This window comes from Pangasianodon hypophthalmus, chromosome 5 (assembly GCF_027358585.1).
Source record: "Pangasianodon hypophthalmus isolate fPanHyp1 chromosome 5, fPanHyp1.pri, whole genome shotgun sequence".
Classification (NCBI taxonomy): domain Eukaryota; kingdom Metazoa; phylum Chordata; class Actinopteri; order Siluriformes; family Pangasiidae; genus Pangasianodon; species Pangasianodon hypophthalmus.
In genome coordinates this window covers 30,087,628-30,112,514 of record NC_069714.1, presented here as the reverse complement: position 1 = coordinate 30,112,514, position 24,887 = coordinate 30,087,628, and the positions used below count along the sequence as shown (strand labels likewise).

The following is a 24,887-nucleotide window of genomic DNA, read 5'->3' as shown; positions in this document are numbered from 1 at the left end:
TACTTTGATTATTTTATTATTATATTTACAATAATGTTACACTCTTGGGGAAAAAAAAGTTCTCTGAAGGAACTCTTAAAGTTTCTATGTGGCCCACAATAGCAGAATATTTCCTTATAAAAGACGACTTAATTAATTAATTAATTATTCAATATTAGAAAATATTAGAAATATTTTAGTTAATTAATTACTCAATCAATCAATTAATTAATTTTTAAATGTATTATTAGTGCCTTTGTTTTAAACATGCAAATCCATATATTCAGAAACAGCATACAGAAGGACTTATAATTCATTTAAATAACTCAAACCACAATCAACAGGTTTTTTTTTAAATAAATATGGGATTTTAAACATTTTAACTAGAAAATAGCAATAAAAAAAATAAAAATAAACTACTGAAAAATATCAATCCATGTTCCTAATCCTAATATCACTGGTGCTGTTATCGTTTTACTTGTAACCACTGAGCCATGTCCCTGTTTATAAATATATATAAATTATTATACTAAATATACTCATTATTAACCATTAAATCACAAACTCCTGATTAATTCAATTATATAATAAATGATAGTATAACACACATCCCTCCTTCTCCTCTGTGTGTAACAGACTTCTTTACTGTAGAGGTCCTTTCACATCTTATGCTACTCTTTTATCAGTATAATCGTTTATGAATAAAATCATACATCATTCATTAGCAACTCCTCTCAAGTTTTTATTTTATCGTGATATAATTAATTATTTAAAAAAACTAAATATTCCTCAGACATGAAAGTAACTCCTGACACCACTAGAGAGCACTGTAATGGAACAGTATTTTTATTCCGATAATATACAAACAATTATAAAATAAAAAAGCTATAAATTAATGTATGTCCATTAAAAAAAACACTAAATGAATACTGATTACTCTAAATATATATTTTAAAAAAATATTATCATATAATGATTAGCACATAAATATTATTTCTTATTCAGCAACACCAAAAATGTGTATTATTATTATTAATATTATTATTATTATTATTATTATTATTATTATTATTATCTGCATTTTACAGCGTTATATAAAAAAGCCTATACATAAAAAAGAAAGAAGAAAGAGTTTCTCAGTAGGATGAACTGATATATATATATATATATATATAGTATTAGTAAATAAGGCAAAAAAAATGAATATATAAAGATATTAATTATTTAATATGTTTTTTTTTTTACAAAATGTATTAAATATTTTTCTATGGACAAACATCATAGCTATTTTATTTTTATTTTGTTATTATTTTTTATAATAATTTTCTTATTGTATTTATTTTGTTATTATTTTTAGCTGAGTTGAGCTGGTTGAGGAGTTTAACATTTCCATTTAACTTATTTTTATTTTTTTTCCATTTTTCCCCACATCCAAGGTAACATATAAAACTATTATATAAACTATGTACAAACATATACAGCTATATCATTATTATTATTATTATTATTATTATTATTATTATTAGACTGGGGAACACTATTTATTTCTATTTTATCCTTTACAACTCCATGCAATTTCAGTGATCTCTCTAATCCTGCCTCTTATCATAACTTCGCCCCTTTTCATAACCCCGCCCCTTGCTCTAATTGTACCCACCTATATCCTGTTACAAGCTGACTTGTAGACTATATGAATTCTTACAAGTTTTCCTGAGGAATATTTCTCTCCCAGTGTGTTTCCCTCCAGGCCATGAATAAATAAAGCCTTGTTCTGGGCAGAGGACAAACAGGACAAACAGGGCCGCGTCCCAAACCTCACGATACAGTTCAACAAGTGGAAGTGGAGTGACTTACTGCTCTCTGTGTGTGGTTTGGGACAGAGGCGAACTGCAGGGAGTTTCTTCGGAGTGAAAGTGTCCCACACTGAGCAGATCTTCAGCCTGGAGGTAAAGAATTTCAGGGATTTATCCCACACGAGCTTCAGAGCTGTGTTTATGTTTATGTTTATGTTTATGTCTTTAGATTTATAGATTTATCACCTTCAGGACATTTTATCATAATGTTTACTTAAAGTGTGTTAAATCTATATAAGTTCACAGATGAATTCAGTCACTCCTGTGAAACCATGTCACCTAGTTATTTACAGTGAAGAGTTTAAGAATGTTAAAGTTCATTAATTCATGAATGTTTTATTTATTTATTATTCAATTCTCTGGAGATTATACTGTAATATTTCATTACATTTTTCTTCTCCTAACAAAAAAATGGCTCTTATATAAATCAAATGAGCAAAATATTCTCCTATTAATCCATAACATGGTACAATATTTTTTAAATATATATTTTATAATAAAAAATATTAAATGAATGTCCTAAGAACATCTCTACACCTCCTTAACAATCTGCACGTATGTGTTGTGAACTGTTTAATGTATTTTAATACTCAAAAAGATAAACATTAGATATTTTTTTAACTATTAGGGTTTTATTAGTTCTTTAAGTCGTTCCTTCAGAATAAGTCAATAATGCATTTACTTCTTATAAACAAACAAAGAAAATAAATAAAACACTTTGAAATAATAGAATTTCAAAGTACTTGTACTGAAATACACTCCTTAATTATTTTCAGTATTTTTATTTGGAACCAAAACTTAATTTCTAAATTCCCTTTCAACCAAAATCGTTCATTTCCTTTCAGGTTCTTTGGCTCTGCAGTGATGAGAATCTCTTAAAATGAAGCCCAACTGATTTCAGGACCTCCGGCTGGAATGTGAGTGTGTGTCCTATCAAATTAAAACCGTGACAATAAAAGCACAAAATGGGTTTATAACTCTCAACTAAAATCATCAAATAGACCATATAATATAAAATAAATATATAACATTTAATGACGTTTCTTAGTACATGTGGACCACAAGAGACAGACTTGTGAGGTTAAAAAAATCACAAACTAAAAAAAAAAAAAAAAAAAAAAGAAATTATACTTTTATAATTTTGCATGTTTATGAACGGTATCTGTGTAATGGACATGTTCTTCATTAAAGTACAAAATATGACATAATCAGCTTTTTTTTTTAAAAAAATAGTTTCTGAATTAAGTTCAATGTATTATTTTAAATTCAAAGCATTTTATTCATATTTATTCATTAGTTTTTTTAGTAATATGGATTTTTTTTTTTGTTCTTTATTAAAACACAAAATTTGTCAAAAGCAGCATTTAAAGAGTTACGAGTGAAGATTTATTATGAGCAGTATTAGTGTTAGGTTTAGGATTAGTATTAGGATTAAGATTACCCTGCCTTAGAAATAATCTTCTTTCTTGAATTTTTTGAATTTTTTAAGGGTAGTTAGGAACAAGACCTCATTTTTAACAAGGAATGTTATTCTCATTTCAAGCAAAAATTGTAGAATCTGTTGTCTTTCTTTCTGCATTTAAAAATGTGTCTTAGGGGAACAAATTATGTTATAAAATACACTAAAAAATTAAATATCTGAAAAAATAACATTTTGTCCCTACATTATCATCTCAGGTTAAGATGTTTGAGGCAACGTTGCCAAAATGCTTGCAGCTCTGCATCTCCCTGGCCATAGTGTCCAGCATTAATGGTACGTGACTGAGAAAATAGTGAAGAAATGTGTATTTGATATGTGTAGTTAAGCTCTTGGATCATTGTGTGTGTGTATGATCACTGCTGTGTCTCTCAGGAAGGGTGGTGGCTCCTCCGCGGGTCGAGGCAGTAGTGGATCAGCCCTTCACCCTGAGCTGCACGCTATCCAAGACCAGAGGAGAGCAGGTGAAACAGGTACGCTGGCTGGATATGAAGAACCAGACGCTCATCTCGTATGTGCCGGATCAGCCGGACAGTGTGAGCGGGCAGCACCACGTGGAGCTGGGCGAAGGCCCGAAGGACTCCAGCAAGGTGCTCGTCAAACGCGTCAGCTACCGGGACGAAGGCTGCTACACCTGCATCTTCGATGTTTATCCCACAGGGTCCAAGGAAGGACGGACATGTCTTATAGTCACTGGTGAGTCCTGAGTACCGCAAACTGTACCACACTGGACATGCACTGTGAACTAATGCACTCATTTAAATCAGAGTTTTATATTCATGTGTTACCGTTTCTATAGTAACAGCTCATTCACATCGTACGGCACATAAACAGAAGAAGGAGACATTTATTTAACATTTATGGAAGGAGTCTCCAGTGTCAGGGCTTTGTTACAGTCAGAAGTAAAGCTGAAACTTCTTCAGGACAGAGGAGTTTACGCTTCTTTGCGGTTTCTCGGTAACATGACAAGCTGGATTTTTTATTTGTCTGGTTAACTTCAAGAGAGAGAAAAAAGAAAAGCTGCTGTAACAGAAGCGACAACAGGAACTGATTTCTTTCAGAAACGTTCCACAACATTAAATCTAAATATAAACAGATAAAAAGAATTCAATAATTAATAACAAAATTGAATCAGTGGCAAATTGCTGTGGTGAAAGAGGAATAAAACTCTTGATGATGTGCTGTTATAGGAAAATAATCTACTTTGGGATGGTAACATTAATTCTGCTTCATTACACCAACCCGTCATTAACATTGTTCCTATAACAGGACGATGTATCGTGGTTTCACATTGTGCATTCCTGCCTTAAATGAGAAAATCACCTCTTTTCCACATTATTCCCATGATATTCCTGGCTACGAACCTTGCACTGGTCCGGAGATGAGATGTTGTTCTGTGCACATGGATAGATTTCAGAGAAAGTGGAAAGATTTCAGCTTGTCTTCTGAACAAAACTTGGATAGACCTGTATCTTGTCTTTTTTTTGTGAAAAATGCTTTCACAGAGGCGAATGAATATCTCTGTGGCGCTTCATAAGCACTTCATCAGCACTTCACATGTGTTTCAGATTTTCTGAGGCTGTGGAATGTTGGCCATACTTTATATCAGATATAATTTATATGAACCAAACCTGAGAGCATTTTTCACCCCAGTAATGAAATCTATCTATATCCAGCCTGCATACAGTCCAGACTTTTGATAATATTTATGAATTTAGTTGTTGAAGGTAGACGAGTGTAGGAGACTTTCCTGGACATAAGGTTTGAATTAATATTTTAGTTATTTTCAGACTTTGGTTTGAAAGGTAACTGAGGTTTATTTTTGGTTTTTTTTTTTTGTCTCATGTGTTGTATAATCACAACATTTACAAATCATCGTGAATTCAACACAGATGTCTGAACTTGTAACATCTAACTGAGCACACTGTAGTTTCCATCCAAGAGCTTTTGCCTGAAAAATGTTTTAGATTCATGCCACTAGATCAGCCGAACTGTCAGCGGTCCTCATCCTCATTCACCTTCAACACGGTCACTCACACGACTCACGAGCCTTGGAGTTAGCGCCACAGCATGGCGGCAGTTTGCTTCTTACCTGCACATTCATATGAGGTGGCATGGAGGGGATTCACAGCTGCTCCTTGCAGACTCTCCACTGGTGTCCCACAAGGCTCAGTGCTCGTTCCTCTTCTGTTCTCCCTCCATACCCGCTCTCTCAGTGAGGTATACACCCATCACATCCTGCTATGATGATGACACTCAGCTCATCCTCTCCTTTCCTCTCACAGATACCCCTCCTATTATCCTCAAAATTACTAACATCTCTTATCCTTGGGGTCAATTTGACCCCAGCAATTTAAACCTCCAGAATATGATTTTTACCCAAGTTTGTGTGTCAAGTATTTTATGTTTATTTGTTGACTACCTAAATAGACCTTTAAATAAAATATAGACACTCACCCAACCCCCTCCCCCTCCCCTTTATACATCCAGAATACCGAATGCGCGACTATGGAAAAATATGCAAATCACCATAAAATCTCACTAATTGACCTACAGTTGGAAAGAAAGATCTTTTTGTTTTTTTAAAGGCTTTATATTATTTCTAAGTACAGATTTTTGTTATTTATAACATTTGGAAAGAAGAACAATTTCTGTTATCAAGGATAGTAACATGTATTATGTTCGGGGTCAATTTGACCCCAGGAAAAACAAACACAATTTCAAACATTTAGAATGATTGTATTTGTAAAACAGAAGGGGTAGTCATTGTAGTCCAAGACCATTTATGATTTCCTGTCTTCTCTGGTGCTCAGGACAGCATTTTGTTTATGGTGCTCATCAGCAGGACATTTTTCCCTTTCTTGGGGCAATAGGAGATGACAGTGGTTCTGAAGGCAAAACACTGAAGATGTTACCTGCAAGAAGCTCAGAGGGAAGCTCCAGCTTGTTTTTTCTCATTGTCCCCTACATGGTAACCTTCCTTTTCAGCAGTTCCTCACCCAGGGTGTACGATGTGAAAAAATTATCACATGTGATGTTATGACCCTTCAGTCCTTCAGCCATGTCTAATACCACTCTCAGTGTATCTGGTGGGACCTGGGACCATTTTGATGACATTAGCAGCACTAAGTCTACCCTGCTGTTCAAGTGGGGAGAGGGACCACAATAACTTTGCATTCTTGGAAGGTAATGTGTCTGCTGGTGGTTGAGAGACAACAGGAGGGTCAACACTAAGAGTATCATTCTCATCAGAGGAGGATGCCTCATAATCAGGGTCCTCCTCAACATTATCCTCTGTCTCAGACACATTCTCCTTTATGTCACTTACACTGTCAAAGACCTGTGACAAAACTTCATTGGCAGAAAACCTTTGCTAAAAGGTCATTTTCAATTCATTTTCAATCTTTTTTTTCATAAAAAGAGAGCCCACAGAGCACCAAGAGAAATTTTAGAGAAGACTTCTGTGTAAGCTTTTATATGTTTGCTCCTCCCCTATGTTGGGTGAACTGTCAGTGTCCACATGAGAACTGTGTTTACCCCTTCCCACTGTCACGTGGACTGTGAGTGGTTATCGCAATACTACAGGTATGGTTATGTTAGATTAGGGCCCTAAAGCAGAAGGAAGTTTTTTGAAGATTATAAAATTGTATGTTATAGTGACCCTCAATATCATCTAAAACAAATGTGTGTAAAATTTTGATATTTCTTATATGTTTTATACAGCATTTGATTATAAATTGGAACGTTTTATGCAATTTTCTATGTGAAGGTAAGTTGGGGTGTGATGTTTGTAAATTAAATGTACATGAGTGTAATACTGGGTTGTATTTTGTGTAATTTAGGTGTATATTTTGTTTGTGTAAATTAGATGTAAAGGGTAAATTGGTGAATGAGTTATGTAAATTAGATGCATATGAAGGCAAATTGGTGTGTGTTTATATAAATTAGATGATTAATTCATGTAAATTGAGGTGTGTTCTAGGTAAAACGTATGTATGTGAGGGTATATTCACATACACACACACACACACACATATATATATATATATATATACACAAAAATTGGAGCATTTAGATTGTGAATTATGTGTATATTGCAACATTGGGGTGTGTTTATGTGAATTAGGTATATCTGTGGGGAAATTAGGGCATGTCTATGCAAATTATGGTGTGTGTTATGTAAATTAGATGTTTCTGAGGGGAAATTAGGGCATGTTTCATGTAAATTAGATGTATGAGATGTATGAGATGGTAAATTGGGACCATGTTTAGTTGTTATCAGGTTCTTAGAGTGGAATGTTTTGAAATTTTGCCAGTGTATTAAAAAAACTCAAGGTATGAAGGTTCCACCAGAGTCTTTTTAAACATCTGTGTGTGTGCGCGTGTATGTGTGTGTGTGTGTGTGTGTGTGTCTGTCTGTCTCCAGCCTCAGTGAGCCATGGTGGGAATAAGACAGTGGTGAGAGGTAAACAGGTGTCTCTGTCCTGTCTCTACGGCCTGCCTGAGAAGGTGCAGCAGGTTCTGTGGAAGAAAGTGGCAGAACGTGGCGTGTTTCAGGAAGTGGCGTCATTCGCCAAACGCAGCGATCCCGTGATAGAGGAGAAATACGCAGACCGGACAAGTCTCACTCGCTCTCTGTCAGACTCCCAGCTCACCTTTCATCCTGTGAAGACGGAGGATGAGGGCTGCTACACCTGCCAGTTCCACACCTATCCAGAGGGCACCAAGAGCGCCACCTCCTGCCTCACCGTGTTCGGTACGTCACTCATTCACTATGTACAGCAGAAGCTGATGGAGATTATGAGCCTCTGTGTACTGGGTTGGGAACAGAGACAGGAAGTGAAGCTGAGTATCAGAAGCTGTTTCTTGATTGGTCATGAGTCAGCTGGAGTCACAGTGGCGTCCATTTGAACGTTCCTGTAAAATAATTTAGATCTAATGTGGCATAATAAATCTTGGCTAAGATGCCCTAGCAATGTCCTCATGTTTTCCTGACATCTGTACTAGCATAATATCGCTAAGATTAGCTAACATTAGGAATATTCAACTCCTGTACTTGGGACCACTAACTTTTATATAACACCTTTCATACACTGTAACACATCTCAAAGTTCTTTATAAAAAAAAAAAATCAGATAAAAAAGTAGAAAAATAGGAATGTAATAGAAGTTTGAGAAAATTAAAAAAAATCAAGGGAAGGAGCAGAAAATAGATAAAATAAAGGTTTTATATTTCTACAAAATCAAAAAAATATAAGAAAGTAAGGGAAGAGAGAGAAAATAAAGAAAATAGAAATGTAACAGAAATTAACTAAATAAAATTTGTAAAAATAATAATAAAGTAACCATAATATAAATAAGTAGTAGTATATATAATATTAAAATATTTAACATTATTACATTTTAATAAATATACATTTAAAATTTAAAGTATAAAATTGCTAAAAAATTTCAAATGATACAAGCTAAAGTAAAAAGAAATGTTTTAAGGTATTTTTTTTTTTTTTAATTGGCAGTATACTACACAAATGTGGGTTTTAGTCTATTTGTCCCTAGAGTTAATGCTTTAAACTCCAGCAGATGCACTGAAGATTTCAGATTTCAGACTTTCCTCGCTCTCATAACAAAGCAATTTCAGTGAATAATTTATTATTGAATAATGTGCTTTAATATGAATAAGTGTACAGTTAGAGGTTAATGTGAATCAGTGACCTTTCAGATTTAAAGATTTATTGAGATGTGAGATGAGAAGAAACATAAATCCAGTCCAGTGTTCAGCTGCACAGAACCAGAGTGTGACGGGGAACGTGGACAATACTGAGAGAGAGAGAGAGAGAGAGAGAGAGAGAGAGAGAATGAGAGAGAGAGAGAGAGTGAGAGAGAGAATGAGAGCGTTGTGAGGGATTGTAGGAGGCTGAGAGAGAAATGCATGATTGTGTTACACACTGCCTCCCTCTGTGCTCTCCCACCTCCTCCCTCACACTCCCTCTCTTTCTCTTTCTCTTTCTTTCTATTCGTTCTGTTGTTTTATTCCAACACTCATGCTTTTGTGCGCTAAGAAATCTCAATCTCAATCTCAAATCTCTCGCTCATATTCTGTCCCACTCTGTCCCAGTCTCTCTTCCATCACCATTGCAGAAATAAAAGTTCTGCAAACTGCAAAATTGAGAAAACACTGTTTTACGTAAGAAAATCCCACAAATAAAACACTGTGTGTGATGCTGTTATAGGAAAATAATCAATGTTCACACAACTATTACTGAAGTTATTTTCCTATAGCAGCACGTCCTGAAGTGTTTTATTCCTCTTATACTACAGCCAACAATTAAAGAATCACTTTTCAGCCGTTTATAGTTACATCGTACTTTTTATCCATTTAGAATTACATTTAATATTGTCCTGTTTTCACTTACATTATAGCAGCTATAAACAGTCGTTCCTTCACCAGCCTCTTTTTTCTCTCTCTCATGAAATTTCATTCACTTTTTTAGCTGAAAAATAAAACTTCCTTTAAAGATTTCTTAATACATTTTTTTTCTTGCATAGTATTAATACTGTGGGTCCTACCATTTATTTATTTATTTATTTATTTATTTATTTATTTATTTATTTATTTATTTTTATTTGCTTTATTCACTTAGCTCAGTTTTTTTGAACTCATGTCCTATTGAAAGGACTAAATTTTTTTTTAATAATAAAGAGTTTGCTAAATAACTTGTAATGGTTTATTAACGCACTGATTAATTATTGATTTTCTAACATATGAAGCTAAATACATTCTTACAATTTATGCAACCTCTTCTTTATGCGGAATTACAGTAGGGTGCTTGGCCCCCTAATGATATAACACCTCTGTTTTTTATTTGTCTCTTTTTTGTTTCAGTTTGTTTTTTCCCAGGCAAAAGCAAGTAATTTTTACAAAATTTCCTGTGACCTGCTACTCTAGGATTCGAAACCTGCTCACGCCAAAACAATGTTCAGCATTTATGTAGAAAAGTGTTTCTCTGCAACAGATCAGGTCTTACAATCATCTGTGTGGATTATTCTGTATAGTGCCAGATTAAACACAAAAACTTTCCATGCTAATGGATTCCAGACATTCCTCACCAGCGCACACACACACACACACACACACACACACACTCAGTGTCAGACTGTCTAATAGACTGTTTTCTCCAAAAATATAATCACATGCTGTCCTCATGCACTGGGTATGTTATTGCTTTCTCCTCTGCAGTCCTTCCTAAACCTCAGGTGAGCTACAAAACCACATCTCCAGGTGTGATAGAGGCGAACTGCACCGCTGTGGCTCGCCCCAAAGCCGAGATCGTGTGGAACGTGGAGGGGGATAACAGGACGCTAGGACCACCGGTGTCCACGGTCATGCAGCAGGACGACGGGACGACGCTGGTCATCAGCACGCTGACGGTGCAGGCCGGCCTGCTGAAGGACGTCTCCGTCAAATGTCTCGTCCACCACAAAGGCCTGGAGTCGGCCATTGCCGTGTCCATGAACACCAAGAGTGAGTGTAACTCTTTAAACTGTAGTGGGCAGAAATCAGAGAATCTCAGGGTAGCTGCGTAAACAAGAACAATTTCTTATCCAGCAAAAATATATTTCTTGTTACTGATTTAAAAAAGTGCAATGTATTAATGAACAAAACAAAATAAAAAAAAAGTCTAATGTTTGATGAAACATACTCTGATGTAACCGTGTGTCAGCCAATAGCAGAAAGTCAGGGGGCGGGGCTTGCCTTATCCAGCATTAGTTCATGGAGGCGTTCAAACATATACCTGAATGTCTTAAAAATGTTTTGAAAGATGTGCTTAATTCTTAATTTACAACTGAGCTTAGTAACAGCTCCATAATTTTGCAATAACTTTGTGTGTATTGTGTTTCCGTTTATCCATCAGTACCAGTTTAAGGTGTTTAAGGCTGCTTTTACACGTTTTTTTCTTCAACCACCAGAGCACATTTTACATGTAAACCTGTCATTTTTAAAAAGTGCTGAGTGACATCAGGAGCTTCTTTTATCTCCTGACCAATCAGGTCGCAGCTCAGAGGGCAAGCGAGCAAAACAAGCACAGAGAAAGAGTGGGTTAAAACATGAGTCTTGTTAGTGAGAGAATATGAGGAGATTTATGACACGTTGAATGGAAATTATTTCGCTCAATTTCTCTTGATTTAGAGTTTTATTCCTGACAATAATAAATCTAATCTAGCGAGCACACTAGGGTAGCTAGTTAGCTGTCTGAAGCGTTGTCATGGTTACAGTGTGAGCATCTGGTGAGACACTTTTCTCACACTTTTCATCCTGGCCAGCTTTTTTCCAGGGAAAAAATGTACGTGAGGTATTTTGGCAGGTATGATTATTATATAATGATCTACTTGCTAGCAACTGCCAAGTTCAACATAAACTGGCTAAAATTTCAAAAGGTCCGGTGCCTCAGTAGCTCATCTCATCGTTTTCTCCTCCTGCTTTTCCTGGCTCACACTCTTCCACTGCAGCTGCTTCTGGACCGAAAGAAAATAAAAACAAAGCAGGGATGAATATCATCTGGTGCTTTAATGCCAAGAAAACATCTAAAAACGTCTTTCTCACAGAGGAACATGTTGGAGAGAGACACACGTTACACACACACACACACACACACAGAGGTCTCTGCTAGTAGAGGGAATTCTCATACATAAAGATAGATATGACAGGAGACAAATATAACCATAACAACTCCCAGAGTCTGTAAAGTCACTGCATAGTAATAAATCTAGAAAAGAAAGAGCTCTGTCTTTGACGCTGTTTTACACATCAGTTTTATCTTAGATTATTATTATTATTATTATTATTATTATTATTATTATTATTATTATTCATGCTCATGTAAAAAAAATGCATCTGTAAAAAAAAAAGTTTCATCTGCTGTAAGATGTTCGCGTGTAAAGCAGGGGCGTGGCCAGGTAATGCTGCATTCGGCTAATGGTCTTAAAAAAAAAGAAAAGAAAGAAAACGCCCCTCAACTCGAAATTCCTACTCAGGAACTTGGTCTCCTCATCCCCGAGTTCAGCAAGTGATGTCAAATCAAAATGGCCGCTCACAGCATCAACAGTAAACCAACGTAGCACCTCTTACCTTTAAATGAGTTACACTGTATACAGAAGTAGTAGCTTTAGATTCATTTTAGATTAATTAGCACACAGATATATTCCCTTGTTAAATCTATAACACTGATTATACAGTTCACTGCTCTGAGGAAAACAGACATCACTCATCACAGTTAGCTAGCTAGCTTGTCGCTAACAAAAGTCAAACATGGAGGCACCCATGTGTTTTCCCACTTTGTAATCCACATCCATAGAATATGACATAATCTCAGTGTGGAAGGAAAGAAGAAACAATGCGCTTATAGGAAACTTTCAAGTGTGAAATGGCCAGCAATGGCTCTTGGAAAATGATACTGCGGGATCTTCTTCCCTTCTCTGATTCCAGCCACGCCCCCTGAGTACAGCCGAGGGCTGTGATTGGACAGCGTATGTACAGTGAGGTGGCACTTCTATCTCTCACACAGCAGAGAGAAATGCAGAGGACATGGAGATTAAATTCACTTTTGACCGAAATCAGCGTTTAATTCTTAAAAAAGAAATCCCATGCAGTGCAACGAAGGTTTTGCTTTTCAGTGTAGAACTTTTCCACTGATGAAATGCTTTTCAGTGTGGCACGTTGGCCTTGTGTCAGAAGTGAAAAGCAATACCGCCTGTGTATTTTATTTCACTTTTCCCCCCAAGCGCGGTTGCTTTTCTATCTGGCATGGAGTCTTCCCATGGCTACCGCTTAGCTCCGCCCACAGTGTGTTTGAGGATGTACATGAGGATGTGTTGTGTTTTAGTTTGGTTTAGTAAAAATGAGATGAATAACTGAACTGTCTCTCTCTCTCTCTCTCTCTCTCTCTCTCTCTCTCTCAGTTGGAACAGCTCTGACCATCCTGATCTCGGTGACTGCAGTGGCCTTCCTGCTGATCATCTGCATGTGTGTCTGCCTGTGGAAGTGTGTTCTGCGCAGTAATGGTAAGTCTGTGCATGTCCGTGTGTGTGTGTTTGTGTGTGTGTGTGTGTGAGTTTCCCTTTTGTAGCAGGGTTATATTTGTGCCCTATTAATCTCTCAACACAGTGAGATTAACAATGACTCGAGGAAGGCCACTCTCCACAGGGTGGACATCCTGTCTTTTGTTTCTGTACCGCTGATTTCTGGATCATTTCCTAAACCAGTAGTTCTCAGTCTCAGTCCAGGGACTGGCTCATGTATAGTGTGTTCGAATGGACCCCTGGTGTGTTCTAACCCTCGGTGTGGTTCTTTAGTCAGGTGAGAACACAGCGGTCACACTCGGGTCCGAGAGCGTCTGAGCGAGGTGATCTCAGCCTGCTTCCACATGAACTCTACTGAGAAAGTAATTCCAGTAGATAGATACATAGATAGATAGATTTAAATCTTTATAGTCATTGCACAGTACAGGTACTCAATGCAGTTTAGCATCTACCAGAAGTGCAAACAGCAGCATTGTGCAAATTAACAAAGTGCAGGCTGAATATACAGTACTGTACAAAAGACTTGGCACCCCTTTTTTTTTTTTTTTTAGTACAAACTTTGTTATAGATGTTTATTTTCTGGCTTTTACATTATTGATTCAGTACAAAAACATTTTAGATTCCAAACATTAGTTTTCCAGCACAAAATGAAATGTTACAGAAAAATGTTTGTATGTCAGTAAAGAAAGCAGTAGATTCCATAAGAGACACTTTTCAGATAAAAACATAATGAAGGCTGCTGGGTTTCGCTGCAGAAATAAGAAGCGAGTCGACAGTCAAAGTCTCCAGAAGAACTGTGGCTGCTTCTGCAAGATGCTCAGTAACACTTCCAGCTCATTTCCTTATAAAACTGCACACACTGCACCTCAGATACTGCTTTATTTATTTTAAAGTGAAGGATCGTCACACCAAATATTGACTTTGTTTCATTTATTAATGTTTACTGCTCTTTATAGTATTTTTTTTCACGTAATTTAATTTAATTATTTTTGAAGGCATCTTTGCTCTCTCTCTCTCTCTATATATATATATATATATATATATATATAAATATATATACATATGTGTGTGTGTGTGTGTGTGTGTGCGCGTGTGTGCAGTAGCTATTGAGTAAATAACAATATGAATGGTAATTACACTATAAGTAAGATATCTGTACATTGTGTTCTACAACAGCAACCAGATTAACAAGGGATAATATACAATGTATATACAGATAATATATGGATATATAAAGATAACCTAGGATATATACTATGAATCCTTTCGTTATATAGCGATAATACAGAATATAGAGTATAGTGAATCTGAATCGACTCACTGCAGGAAGTGAATGTAACATGCAGTGTGTTTTACATCGCCATATTTCTGAGCAGTGAATGAAAGAGTGTTACGAGGATGTTTTCAGCTCTACACACCCCTCTGCCAATGTGGTGTTGGTGTTGTTGTTTTGTTTAATTATGTGCAGCGTTAAACCTAACCAAACCAAATAGCAAAAGAAGCAAAATTTTCAATTTCACTCTGATTCAAAAGTGACAAACGGACTAATAGGTGTGAAAGCTTTTTGTTTTCTGTATTCACTGTGGCACAAAACGTGTTAATCATTACTGTTTCATATATGAAAGCAGTAGGTCATCAACTGAAATGCTCTTTGTGAGTAAATTATGGTTTAAATGTCTCAGTGAAGTGAAGTGGAAATAGTCAAGTGAAGTTTTTATTAAATAAAGATGGAAGAGATGGTGTGAAGCTCTTAGGTACAAATCTACAGAATCCAGGTGAGATCCACTGAAGCCTGAATGTAGACGCGTACAAAAAGCCTTAAATAAATATGGCTTTCTCATCATTTACACAGTTTTTCCTTGTAAATCACCAGCAACATGTCAGATAACACACACAGATTAGTTTCTCTATTTTGGATCTCGGTGAACAGAGTCTCGTGGTTCATTTTTTTTTCAGACTTGAGTTCGTTCTGTGTCTTAAAAAGTGGTTCTGAGAGGATGGTTTGGGAAAACGGGTCATAGAGCGCATTTTTCCTGCATCGCTCTGTGAGAACTGACCTTTAGTGCTCTGGTGTGATTTCAGTGATTCTCCACAGCTGGACTTGTGTCCTCGTGTCCTCATGTCCTAGTGCCAGTCACTCAGAGATCTTTTGTATGTGTGAAAATAGTTTGATTTCTGCGTTAAAAGGAAATGTCACTCTGGGGTACAGAAGAAGGATTAATGTGGGTCTCTGGGTTCAGCTGCTGTTACTGTGATTCCTTAAATAACTCTGTGTGTGTGTGTGTGTGTGTGTGTGTGTTAGCAGGAAAAGTAGAAATATATATCCGACAGAATGCTGACACAGGAAGTCAAGTTCATGACCTCAGTTATGAGATATGTCCCTTTCCCCATTAGATTTCTGGTGAAGCTGTAACTTAAACTTTTCCGACTTCTTCAGGACAGATGAGTTACAGTTTTTCAGTAACATGACAAGCTGCGTCTTTTTGTCTTATTAACTTCAAGAGAGAGAAAAAAGAGATGCTGGTGAGGGAACTACTGCTGTATACAGCGTAAGTGAGAACAAGAAATTGTTTTGCAGACTTTCCAGGAATCAAACACTTGGGAGCAGAATCAGCTTCAGGGTGGTGACAGCAGCTCCGCTTCAGCACACCACCCTGCTGATGATTATTTTACTACAGCAGCATGAGTGATCCTTAAAGTTTTCCTTAAATATCATTATCTTAGCCAGCATATTGTCCTGTGCTTGGAGCTTGAGCTTGGAACCCAAACTCCACCCAAGACCTCTTCAGGGACCTGATTGATTCCACTTCCTGTAACCATTATTTCATTTTTCCTTTTAACTTAATGACCTCTAAAAACACCATTGTGTTTAAGTGTGTGTGTGTGTGTGTGTGTGTGTGTGTGTGCGAAAGGTGTCACTGAAATAATCAGGTTGAGTTCTAGTCTCTTTCGAAGCCTTATTGAAGCATTATTTAAACCGAGGAGATTTTATTTTAAGTTACATATTAACTTTATATACTGTAAAAAAACAGTACATGAATAATGCACTAATACCTGAATTAATACTTACTTAAATATGAACTTACTTAAATATGATGAGTTAAGAAATGTAATAATCACAAACTAATGAAGAGCGAACCTTAACTACAATGTGAGTCTTATGAATTCATGCGTGAATAACGAACACCTTGAGTAAATGTTAGTACGTGTTTGTTAGTTAATGTATGTAGGTGTAAAACTAAATCAAGCATGCTGTATAAGAAAGAATATGAATTAAACGTGCATAATGATAATTGTTTATATAATCTGCAGCTGTGTACACAAATTCCACTGGATAATTTACACTGATCCTCCTTTTCGAATGTATAAAGACACACTAAAAATAAACACCAGTAATTTCATCTCAACCCATTTTGCGTCATTCTGCATCCAAAACGGGTTGAGATGAAATGATTATGTCACAAAAATGAAGGCACAGACAGATGCAAATGCAGATTAAGCTGGGATTTAATGAGAAAAAAACACAGGCAAGGAGTTCCAAATCTTAAGGCAAAGTCAGAGTCAAAAACAGGCAAAAATCAGACGATCAGCAAACAGGATAAACCAGGCAGGACAAAGGCAAAGACGTGAAAACAGATCTGGTCAGTAACAACGAGCAATATGGGATCAGAAGGCTTGGTATAATCAGTAGTACAAAGACAGAGTTGAGCGTATAGCTCACAAAATATGAATGAATGAGAGTCTCCTTTTAAAGGGTGCGTGTGTGTGTGTGGCTGATTGAACTCAGGGGTGTCCTTTCAGAAGCTCTGTGACTGAGAGTGGGTGTGTGTGTGTGTGTGTGTGTGTGTGTGTGTGTGTGTGTATTTAGGGTTGTGTAGTTCGAGGCGGTCCTGTTTGTAGGCCGCGGTGGTTGTTAGGAGATGGAGTTCGCAGAGTGCTGTGATGTGACAGAGCATCTTTCTACATTCGATAAGGAAGATCAGTGTAAATTCTCAAAATAATCCAGCGCCATCGCATGATGTTTGTGTACACAGCTGCAAATTATATAAACCATTTGAAATTATGTACGTTTTATACATCACATGCTGTGTATGGAGTGCTGGTTCAGACACATCACATTCATAAACACCAGTTTTCTCCTTAATGACGTCATCCCAAGACAAGACAAGAAATATTTACAGATCTATACTGTTTTGTGTGTTTTTCATCTTATATATATTTAAATTCACAGGTTTGTCTGTTTTAATGTCACATCCAGAATGCTGATAAATCGATTCAGTTCAATTCAATTTTATTTGTATAGCGCTTTTAACAATGGACATTGTCACAAAGCAGCTTTACAGAAATAAATACATTTAAGTTCATTTAAAACAAAATAAATTGTAAAAGTATGAATTTATCCCTAATGAGCGAGCCTGAGGTGATGGTGGTGAGGAAAAACCCCCTGAGATGACATGAGGACGAAACCTTGAGAGGAACCAGACTCAAAAAGGAACCCATCCTCATCTGGGTGACAGCAGTGCAGTTAAAATCACTGCGTATTTGAAACATCTAAATCAATACATGTGATTTTAAGATTTGTCTTGAAAAGTGCATGTGCAAATCGACTCATCAATCGTAAGCTTGTCTCTGCTGTGAGACATTTTGTAGTCCAATGTGAGTGCAGATGTAACATCTATAACGCTGGAATTGTCTGACAGCCTTCAGTGTGTGTTTTTATTTTTTTTGTTTGTTTTGTCTGAAAAGTGGTCTATTACATAATACGTAACTTTCGTTTTTTTTCTTGGAAAAGTAATGTTTGGGAATCTAAAATATTCTGTTTACTCAGTAAAGCAGAAGTCGTAAAATAAGCATCTAAGACACCATCACGTGAGGGAGGCGGATGCAAGTGCAGACAATTTATTATGTAAAGTGAAAACGAACAACCAAAAATGTGAAAACAAGAACCACGAACAACTATACAGACTAGAAGCGATACTGTGGCACACACGATAACAAACGACAATTACAACAAAGCTTGACAATGAGACATTGAAGAACTAGAACTTAAATAGTGGTGCTAATCAAGGTTAAACAGGAAACAGGTGTGAGTCATAGTGACATGTGACATGCTGGGGATGATGGGTAGTGTAGTTCTTTGCCCCTTTGGCACTACTATGACACACACAATTTGCATAAAACAGAGATTAGGGTGACTTTTATAGAGTACTGAATGTAAAAACAGTAATTAAATATTAGATTCACACACACTCGGACTTTGGTCCGTCATGTTTCATAGATTAGGGGGATTTCTATTTTGAGTAGTATACATCCTTCATATTCGACATAAGTAAGTCAACTCCTTGTCTCAGGAGAGCGTGATGAAGGCTGTCGAGATAGGAAGCTGCCTTATACATCATCCAGCTCAGTTTTCAGTTCCTGTTCAACACTGCATCATTATTCTCCTTTTCCTCTAAAACGTTCTCGTGCTAAACATGAAAGAAGGAACAGTAAATCCTCAATCTCCTGATAAAGGCGTAACTGATTATTCTCAGTAGTGCTTCCTGAGTGGTTTTCCTGTGTGTACGCCCAGTCTCCGCACTCACACACACCCACTGAGAAGCAGCACGTCGAAATCCGGGCCCATTTCCCTCTTCATGTTAAATCCTGTTCAAATCAAGCTCTTAGTGTGATGCGATATGAGTCCTGCTGCCCCGGGTGCTGAGGTGAGTGACCATGATGATGATGATGATGATGATGACAGAAAACTGAGCCAGTGTGAAAGACTCTGCGGTATGTACACAGGAAAAGCTCAGATATTGAGTGGTTTAACTGAACAGCAGTGTGTGTGTGAGTGTGTGTGGTATGAAGGTGTTATATGGTGAAAACCAACACTGCTGCTTTTTTAACTATCTTCCAACCACTTCAACAATGCTTGAGCTGTGTTTTGGATGATATTGTAACACCTTTGTATTCATGAAGCTACATAACACCTGCATAAGCCCTGATACAGTATAAACCTATATTTATAAACATTTATAAAGACTTATCCAAAGTCCGATAGCATCATCTGTCATTAAGACTGCTTTAGTCAATTATTGACATAATACCCAAATGACACAAGTGACACATTTTTGTTGACTTAAAGCTGTTATGAGACTTTTCAGGCTGACTTAAGGAAAGACAGACCATTATGACAGCTGACTTTGAGGCTTCATTGCACTTCTGGTGTAATCAGATTGACATAATGGTGATCATGTAAAACAGATCCTCACAAGCAAACTCCCATAAAATATACATAACTCTGTTATTATCATGTTGTGACATTACAGAAGTATTCATTTACTGTAAATCTTCTAAGCAGTGCAGTTAAGCTCAGGTTATCTAAAGGGTCACAGAAAATATATATCTTATATCATCAAGTTTGTAATTACAGTACAGGTCATGGCATTGTCAAGTATTCATAAAATCATATAAGCAGAAATATAAAGCTCATCTTACTTAAGGGTGAGAGAAATATACACAACTGTCATTATGGAGTCATGACATAATGACAACTTTGTCATTAGAGTGGGTGTCATGACATTGTTATAGATAGTCTTAAAAATCCTATAAGCAGAAATATAAAACACACTTTAATTGATGCTCAGATAAAATATACATAATTTTATCTCATTATGGTGTCATTACATAATGACATAACTTCATAAAAACTTCTACAAAGGTTTAAAGAAATTATACATAACTCTGTCATTATGGTGTCATGGCACTGTTGTAAGTATTCTTAAAAATCTTATAAGCAGAGCTATAAAATTCAACTTAATGTTCAGAGAAAATATACATAACTTTGTCATTGTAGTTGGTGTCATAGCGTTGTTATAAGTATTCATTATAATCCCTTAAGCAGAAATACACAACTCACTTTACTTAGAACACTTTACTTAGAAGTTATATAACTGTATATAACTGTATATAACCTATTACAAAAATGACTTACATTAGTATTCATAAAAATCTTGTAAATATGTAAAATGAAATGTTTCTCAAGCACTAAGAAAAATATGCATAATGTGTTATTAGACTGTAATGGGTTTAAGTGTCATAACCTTCATTATGTCTTCAGTATTTATTCCTAGCAGTCAGCCCTCACTTGAGAACTATGTCACATGATCACCACTATGTCAGTCTGACATAGAAGAAGGTATGTGAAAGGACAGGAAGTGGAAAGATGCACTTGGTGGAAACAGTGACATGAAAACCAACTTTACTGTTTTGTATATTTTATGTAGTCCTTGAGATAAGAGAGTTTTATATATAAAGCTTATGAAGAGCTATGTCATTGCTATTACAAATGTTAGGTTTTGATGTTTTTGATGTTTGACATGTCATGTGATTCTGACATAGCAGAAGTCCTTCCAATGACCTACAAAGTCAGTTGTCATGACTCTCTAACATAATTCAGCCTGGGACACGTCATAACAACCTTATGTCAACCGAATGTCACATGACTCAGGTGTTATATCAGCTTGATCTCAAATGCGACAGTCTGATAGCTGGCATGTGTTAGAATAGGTCTTTATGAAGGTTTATATAAGTCATCATAAGGTTCACATAAACAGTCATAAAGGCCAATTATAACAGGTGTCACCTGTCAGACTGCTTCATGTTGACATAATACCTGAGTCATGTGATATTCAGTTGACATAAAGCTGAGCTATGACACTTTCCAGTCTGAGTTATGAAGCCATGACACTTTAACATAAGTCAGCCTGGAAAGTGTCATAACAACTTTAAGTCAACTGAATGTCACATGACTCAGGTGTTGTGTCAACTTGATGTTGATTTGGATGAAAGCAGGAGTCTGCAGGCTGACATATATTTATGAAGGTTTATGTCACTTTATATCACTTGTTATAATGTTGATAAAAGCTTTCATAAAGACTGCGGCTCTCGATGCCACGTTGACCTGACACCCGAGTCGAGTGCCAAAGGGTTGACATAAGGTTGTGTTATGACACTTTCCAGGCTTCAGAGCTGAATCATAAAGCCTTAATTAAATAAGCCTTAAGTGTTACAGAGCAGATTTTCAAGCTTGACACTTGTTCTTTGTTTTTACAGAATAAAGCACCTCAGACTGCTGAAGGAGGAAGACGATGTGTTTCAGATCTAAAGCAGAATATGGATAATTAATCCTGATGGGAGAACGTGGACTGAATGGATAGAGACCTACGCTCACCTGTAATAACCTGCTTCAGAGACGTGGGCTCACCTGCAGGGGCGTGGCCACACCGGTGGGGCTGGGTGGGCACTCGCCATCCCTAAATCACACATCTGACAGGTTAATTACTCATATGAATTAATTATTGACCTCATTGAAGTGTTAATATAAAATTCCCATAACAATGATGCGAAATTTAGAAAAATCATCAGATATAATTTTACAATATTCATAATTAAGGGGTTTTTACATCTTGTACTGGTTTTCCACCAGACAGTGAGGTACATCGCGTTACACTAACAAATCCGTCTTTCCATATTTCATTATTTTCATTTCATATTGTAACTTTAGAAGTAACTGTAATCACCACCATTTGTTTAGAAGAAAAGTTTACGTCAACCTCTAAGACGGAGTTTTGTGTTGGAACGGAGATTTCACACGAAACCTGGAAGAGTCGTAATGGACTACATGAGCGAATAAAATAATAGTAATAAAACATAGGAATTTTTGTAAATAATTCCGTTTATAATAAATTACAACCTGCTATTAAACAGTAAGCTAACCGCAACATAAACAGCACCATATGCTAATGCTAGCTAATATTAGATAAAACGACAACTACACTCATTTTATCTAATTAAAAAAAAGTACAACGCACAAAACATTTTCAAGACACATTTCTCCCACATGACATGTGTTAGATTTCCCACATGTGTGTTAGATTTCTCTGTAGGGTTGAAGAAAGAACCGAAACAAGACATGTGGGCGGAGCTAAAACAGTGCAGCTCATTGATTGGTCAAGCACAATGATGAATAATAATGTCTCTGTAGTGTAGTGACCATCTGCTCAATCTTTTTCTAAATATTTCTGAAGGCTTTAGGAGGTAAACTGACAATTGTGCCAGTCTTAAAATGTAATTTTTCAGATTCGGTTTTATTTATTTACACCCGTCTTCTTGCCTTTTCACTTAGATGGATTAAAATCCACATAAAATCCACCTTTTTAAATTTAATTTAATATCAAAATAGATTCCTGTATCCACTATACATGCTCACTACATAGCATATAACAAAAAATGGCCTTGTAGAAGGTATGTACTGCACCTTTTATGATTCTGTTTTACTATTTATTTTCGTTTTTACTAATATTCCACCCAGCTTAGTGCAAAGTGCTATTTGCATCAATGTTTTCTTTCAAATCTAAACTCCAGGGTACGTCACTGAGCACTGGTCATGTTTATTAGCACTGACTGCTGCATGAAAATTCCTGAGAAAAAGCCTGGGAAAAAAAATGCAGAAAATGCAGACTGAAGAAGGAAGTAGTGTTTTTCCTCTGCTGTCAAATGAACTACGATGTAACGTAAAAGCAAAAGACAATTGTCGAGCAAATGAGAGTCTACAGTAGTATATCACCAATGTATTGCTGCATGAATAGTGCTAGTTGTAATTATCACATTAATCAACGGTTTAATTTAACAAAATGGCTTCCACATTCATTATTCAGCAGCACATATGGTAGAATAGCACTTGATCCAGCACATCTTGTTATTTTAGATATTTTATTTTTTTGTAGTTACTCATTAATGATAATGATAATGAGATTCTAAATCGAAGTCATGAACCCGTAATGTGTGCAGAATGCATGCAATTTTATCACATTTTTAATTATAGTTTTTGAATTAATAAAGCAATGCCAGTGTTTGTGTTAATTCACTGCGCTTTCTTGCAAAGCAAACATGCCCAAAGATTGAAGGAATATCTGACCGAGCGCTCGTCTGCTACACTTACAGAGAAACTTTAAGTTCATTCATCATTTTATCCATGAATAATATTCACTCTTCCAAATAAGCCATGTCTCTGATTAAGATGCGTCTCCTCCGATGTCGTCTTCATAAAATTCATATTTATGTGTTTAATATCAGCCTCGAAAGACATTCCATAGTGCTTCTGAGTGGATTTACAGCCAAATCATAAATTTCAGCATGACATATTGTAGTTACATCAAACTGTCAGACGGTGGCGCTGGACTTAACGCTGCTCCTCACTCGAGCAGATATCACACAAGAGACATGAGCTTAAATTCAAGCTTAGAATTGGCCACAACTGAGACACAGATTTAGACAAACTCCGCCCACATCTGTGTAACTCTCACGTAACTTCTGAATAGCGCTTAAGTTTATAGTTACATCTATAAACTAATTTCAGTATTGAATTCTCACTGCACACACGTAAGTCAACTCTCTGGGGAAAAAAGACAGTGGCACAGTGCAGTCCTGAAGCAGGTGATAAACAAGTTCGTTCCTGTTCTCACTTACGTTATAGCAGCTAGAAACAGTCGCTCCCTCACCAGCCTCTCTTTCCTCTCTCTCTTAAAATGAAATATACAAAAAAAACGCAGCTTGTTACGTTACCGAAAAACCACAAAGCGTAAACTCTTCTGTCCTGAAGATGTCAGAAAAGTTACAGCTTTACCTCTGAGTGTTACAAAGCGCTGACACTGGAGACTCCTTCCATCAACCCACTGTTTCGCATAATGACAAAAATTATATATAAAATATTTAATACCACATTTTACATAAACCTTACATAAATCCTCCAGGATTGCCTTGATAAAAATTTTATATAAAGTGTATGAATCTGTAGGTACTTTTTAAATAAAGTGTTACTGAATATTCTTAACACACATGCATGTTTTTATGTTTTAAGTCAATTTCACCATCTGATAAGTTTAACTGGAGCTCTAGATGAAGATGTTTATCGGGAAACCGTTTCAGTTTTTTTTATTCCAACTCCTGCGACAGACATTTTCAAATCAAGCTGTATTTAATTCATATCTGGACGTCATGTTTTATATGTACAGCGTTCTTCACTGACATACTCCGGTAAACAATAAGACTAAATGTTTGAAGGAAATTTGAGTGGAAATGTTTAATAAGAGCATTATTTATTGTGTGATATATGAATGAATGATGTATGATGGCTACAGTACTTTTTACTACACCAAATATTAAAGTTACATACCAGCCAGTGTGTTGTTTTTCTGATTAAATTTATATTTTTTGTAATTTAACCGTGGAACATAATCCTGGAAATAACATCAGTGATGCAAATTATGGGATGTGGGTTTGAAAAGTAAATTAGCGCCTACAGGTTCTAAAAAGTTTAAGCTGTAAACTCATAAAAATAATTTTCCTGACATTACAACTTCAGATTACAATCCCTACAATGGACTGTTCCATAAAATAATATCCCTAACCATAAGAGGTTGATCATTTTCCTATAACAGCACATCCCCAAGTGTGTTA

The 24,887-nt window shown here is 36.2% G+C and overlaps 1 protein-coding gene across 2 annotated transcripts; it reads left to right on the top strand.

Moving 5' to 3' along the window:
• Nucleotides 1-1,671: 1,671 nt before the first annotated feature.
• zgc:113337 (uncharacterized protein LOC503741 homolog) lies at nucleotides 1,672-24,609 on the top strand. 2 transcript variants are annotated; one of them, XM_026913189.3, is made up of 8 exons: nucleotides 1,674-1,925; nucleotides 2,678-2,749; nucleotides 3,510-3,585; nucleotides 3,685-4,005; nucleotides 7,736-8,065; nucleotides 10,546-10,830; nucleotides 13,266-13,367; nucleotides 21,483-24,609. In XM_026913189.3, the coding sequence occupies exons 3-8, from the start codon at nucleotides 3,516-3,518 to the stop codon at nucleotides 21,485-21,487; spliced, it is 1,113 nt and encodes a 370-aa protein (XP_026768990.2). In that variant the 5' UTR covers nucleotides 1,674-1,925; nucleotides 2,678-2,749; nucleotides 3,510-3,515; the 3' UTR covers nucleotides 21,488-24,609. The 2 variants fall into 2 exon arrangements, with proteins under 2 accessions (XP_053089949.1, XP_026768990.2); XM_053233974.1 differs by lacking the exon at nucleotides 2,678-2,749 and having other exon boundaries at nucleotides 1,672-1,925.
• Nucleotides 24,610-24,887: the final 278 nt, after the last annotated feature.

What these genes read in the sequence shown, in the direction of transcription:
- zgc:113337 (XM_053233974.1), top strand. Translation starts at nt 3,516, where the DNA reads ATGTTTGAGGCAACGTTGCCAAAATGCTTGCAGCTCTGCATCTCCCTG. An exon ending in CTCCTGCCTCACCGTGTTCG is followed by an intron (nt 8,066 to 10,545) that starts GTACGTCACTCA and finishes TCTCCTCTGCAG; the next exon opens with TCCTTCCTAAACCTCAGGTG. An exon ending in CGTGTCCATGAACACCAAGA is followed by an intron (nt 10,831 to 13,265) that starts GTGAGTGTAACT and finishes TCTCTCTCTCAG; the next exon opens with TTGGAACAGCTCTGACCATC.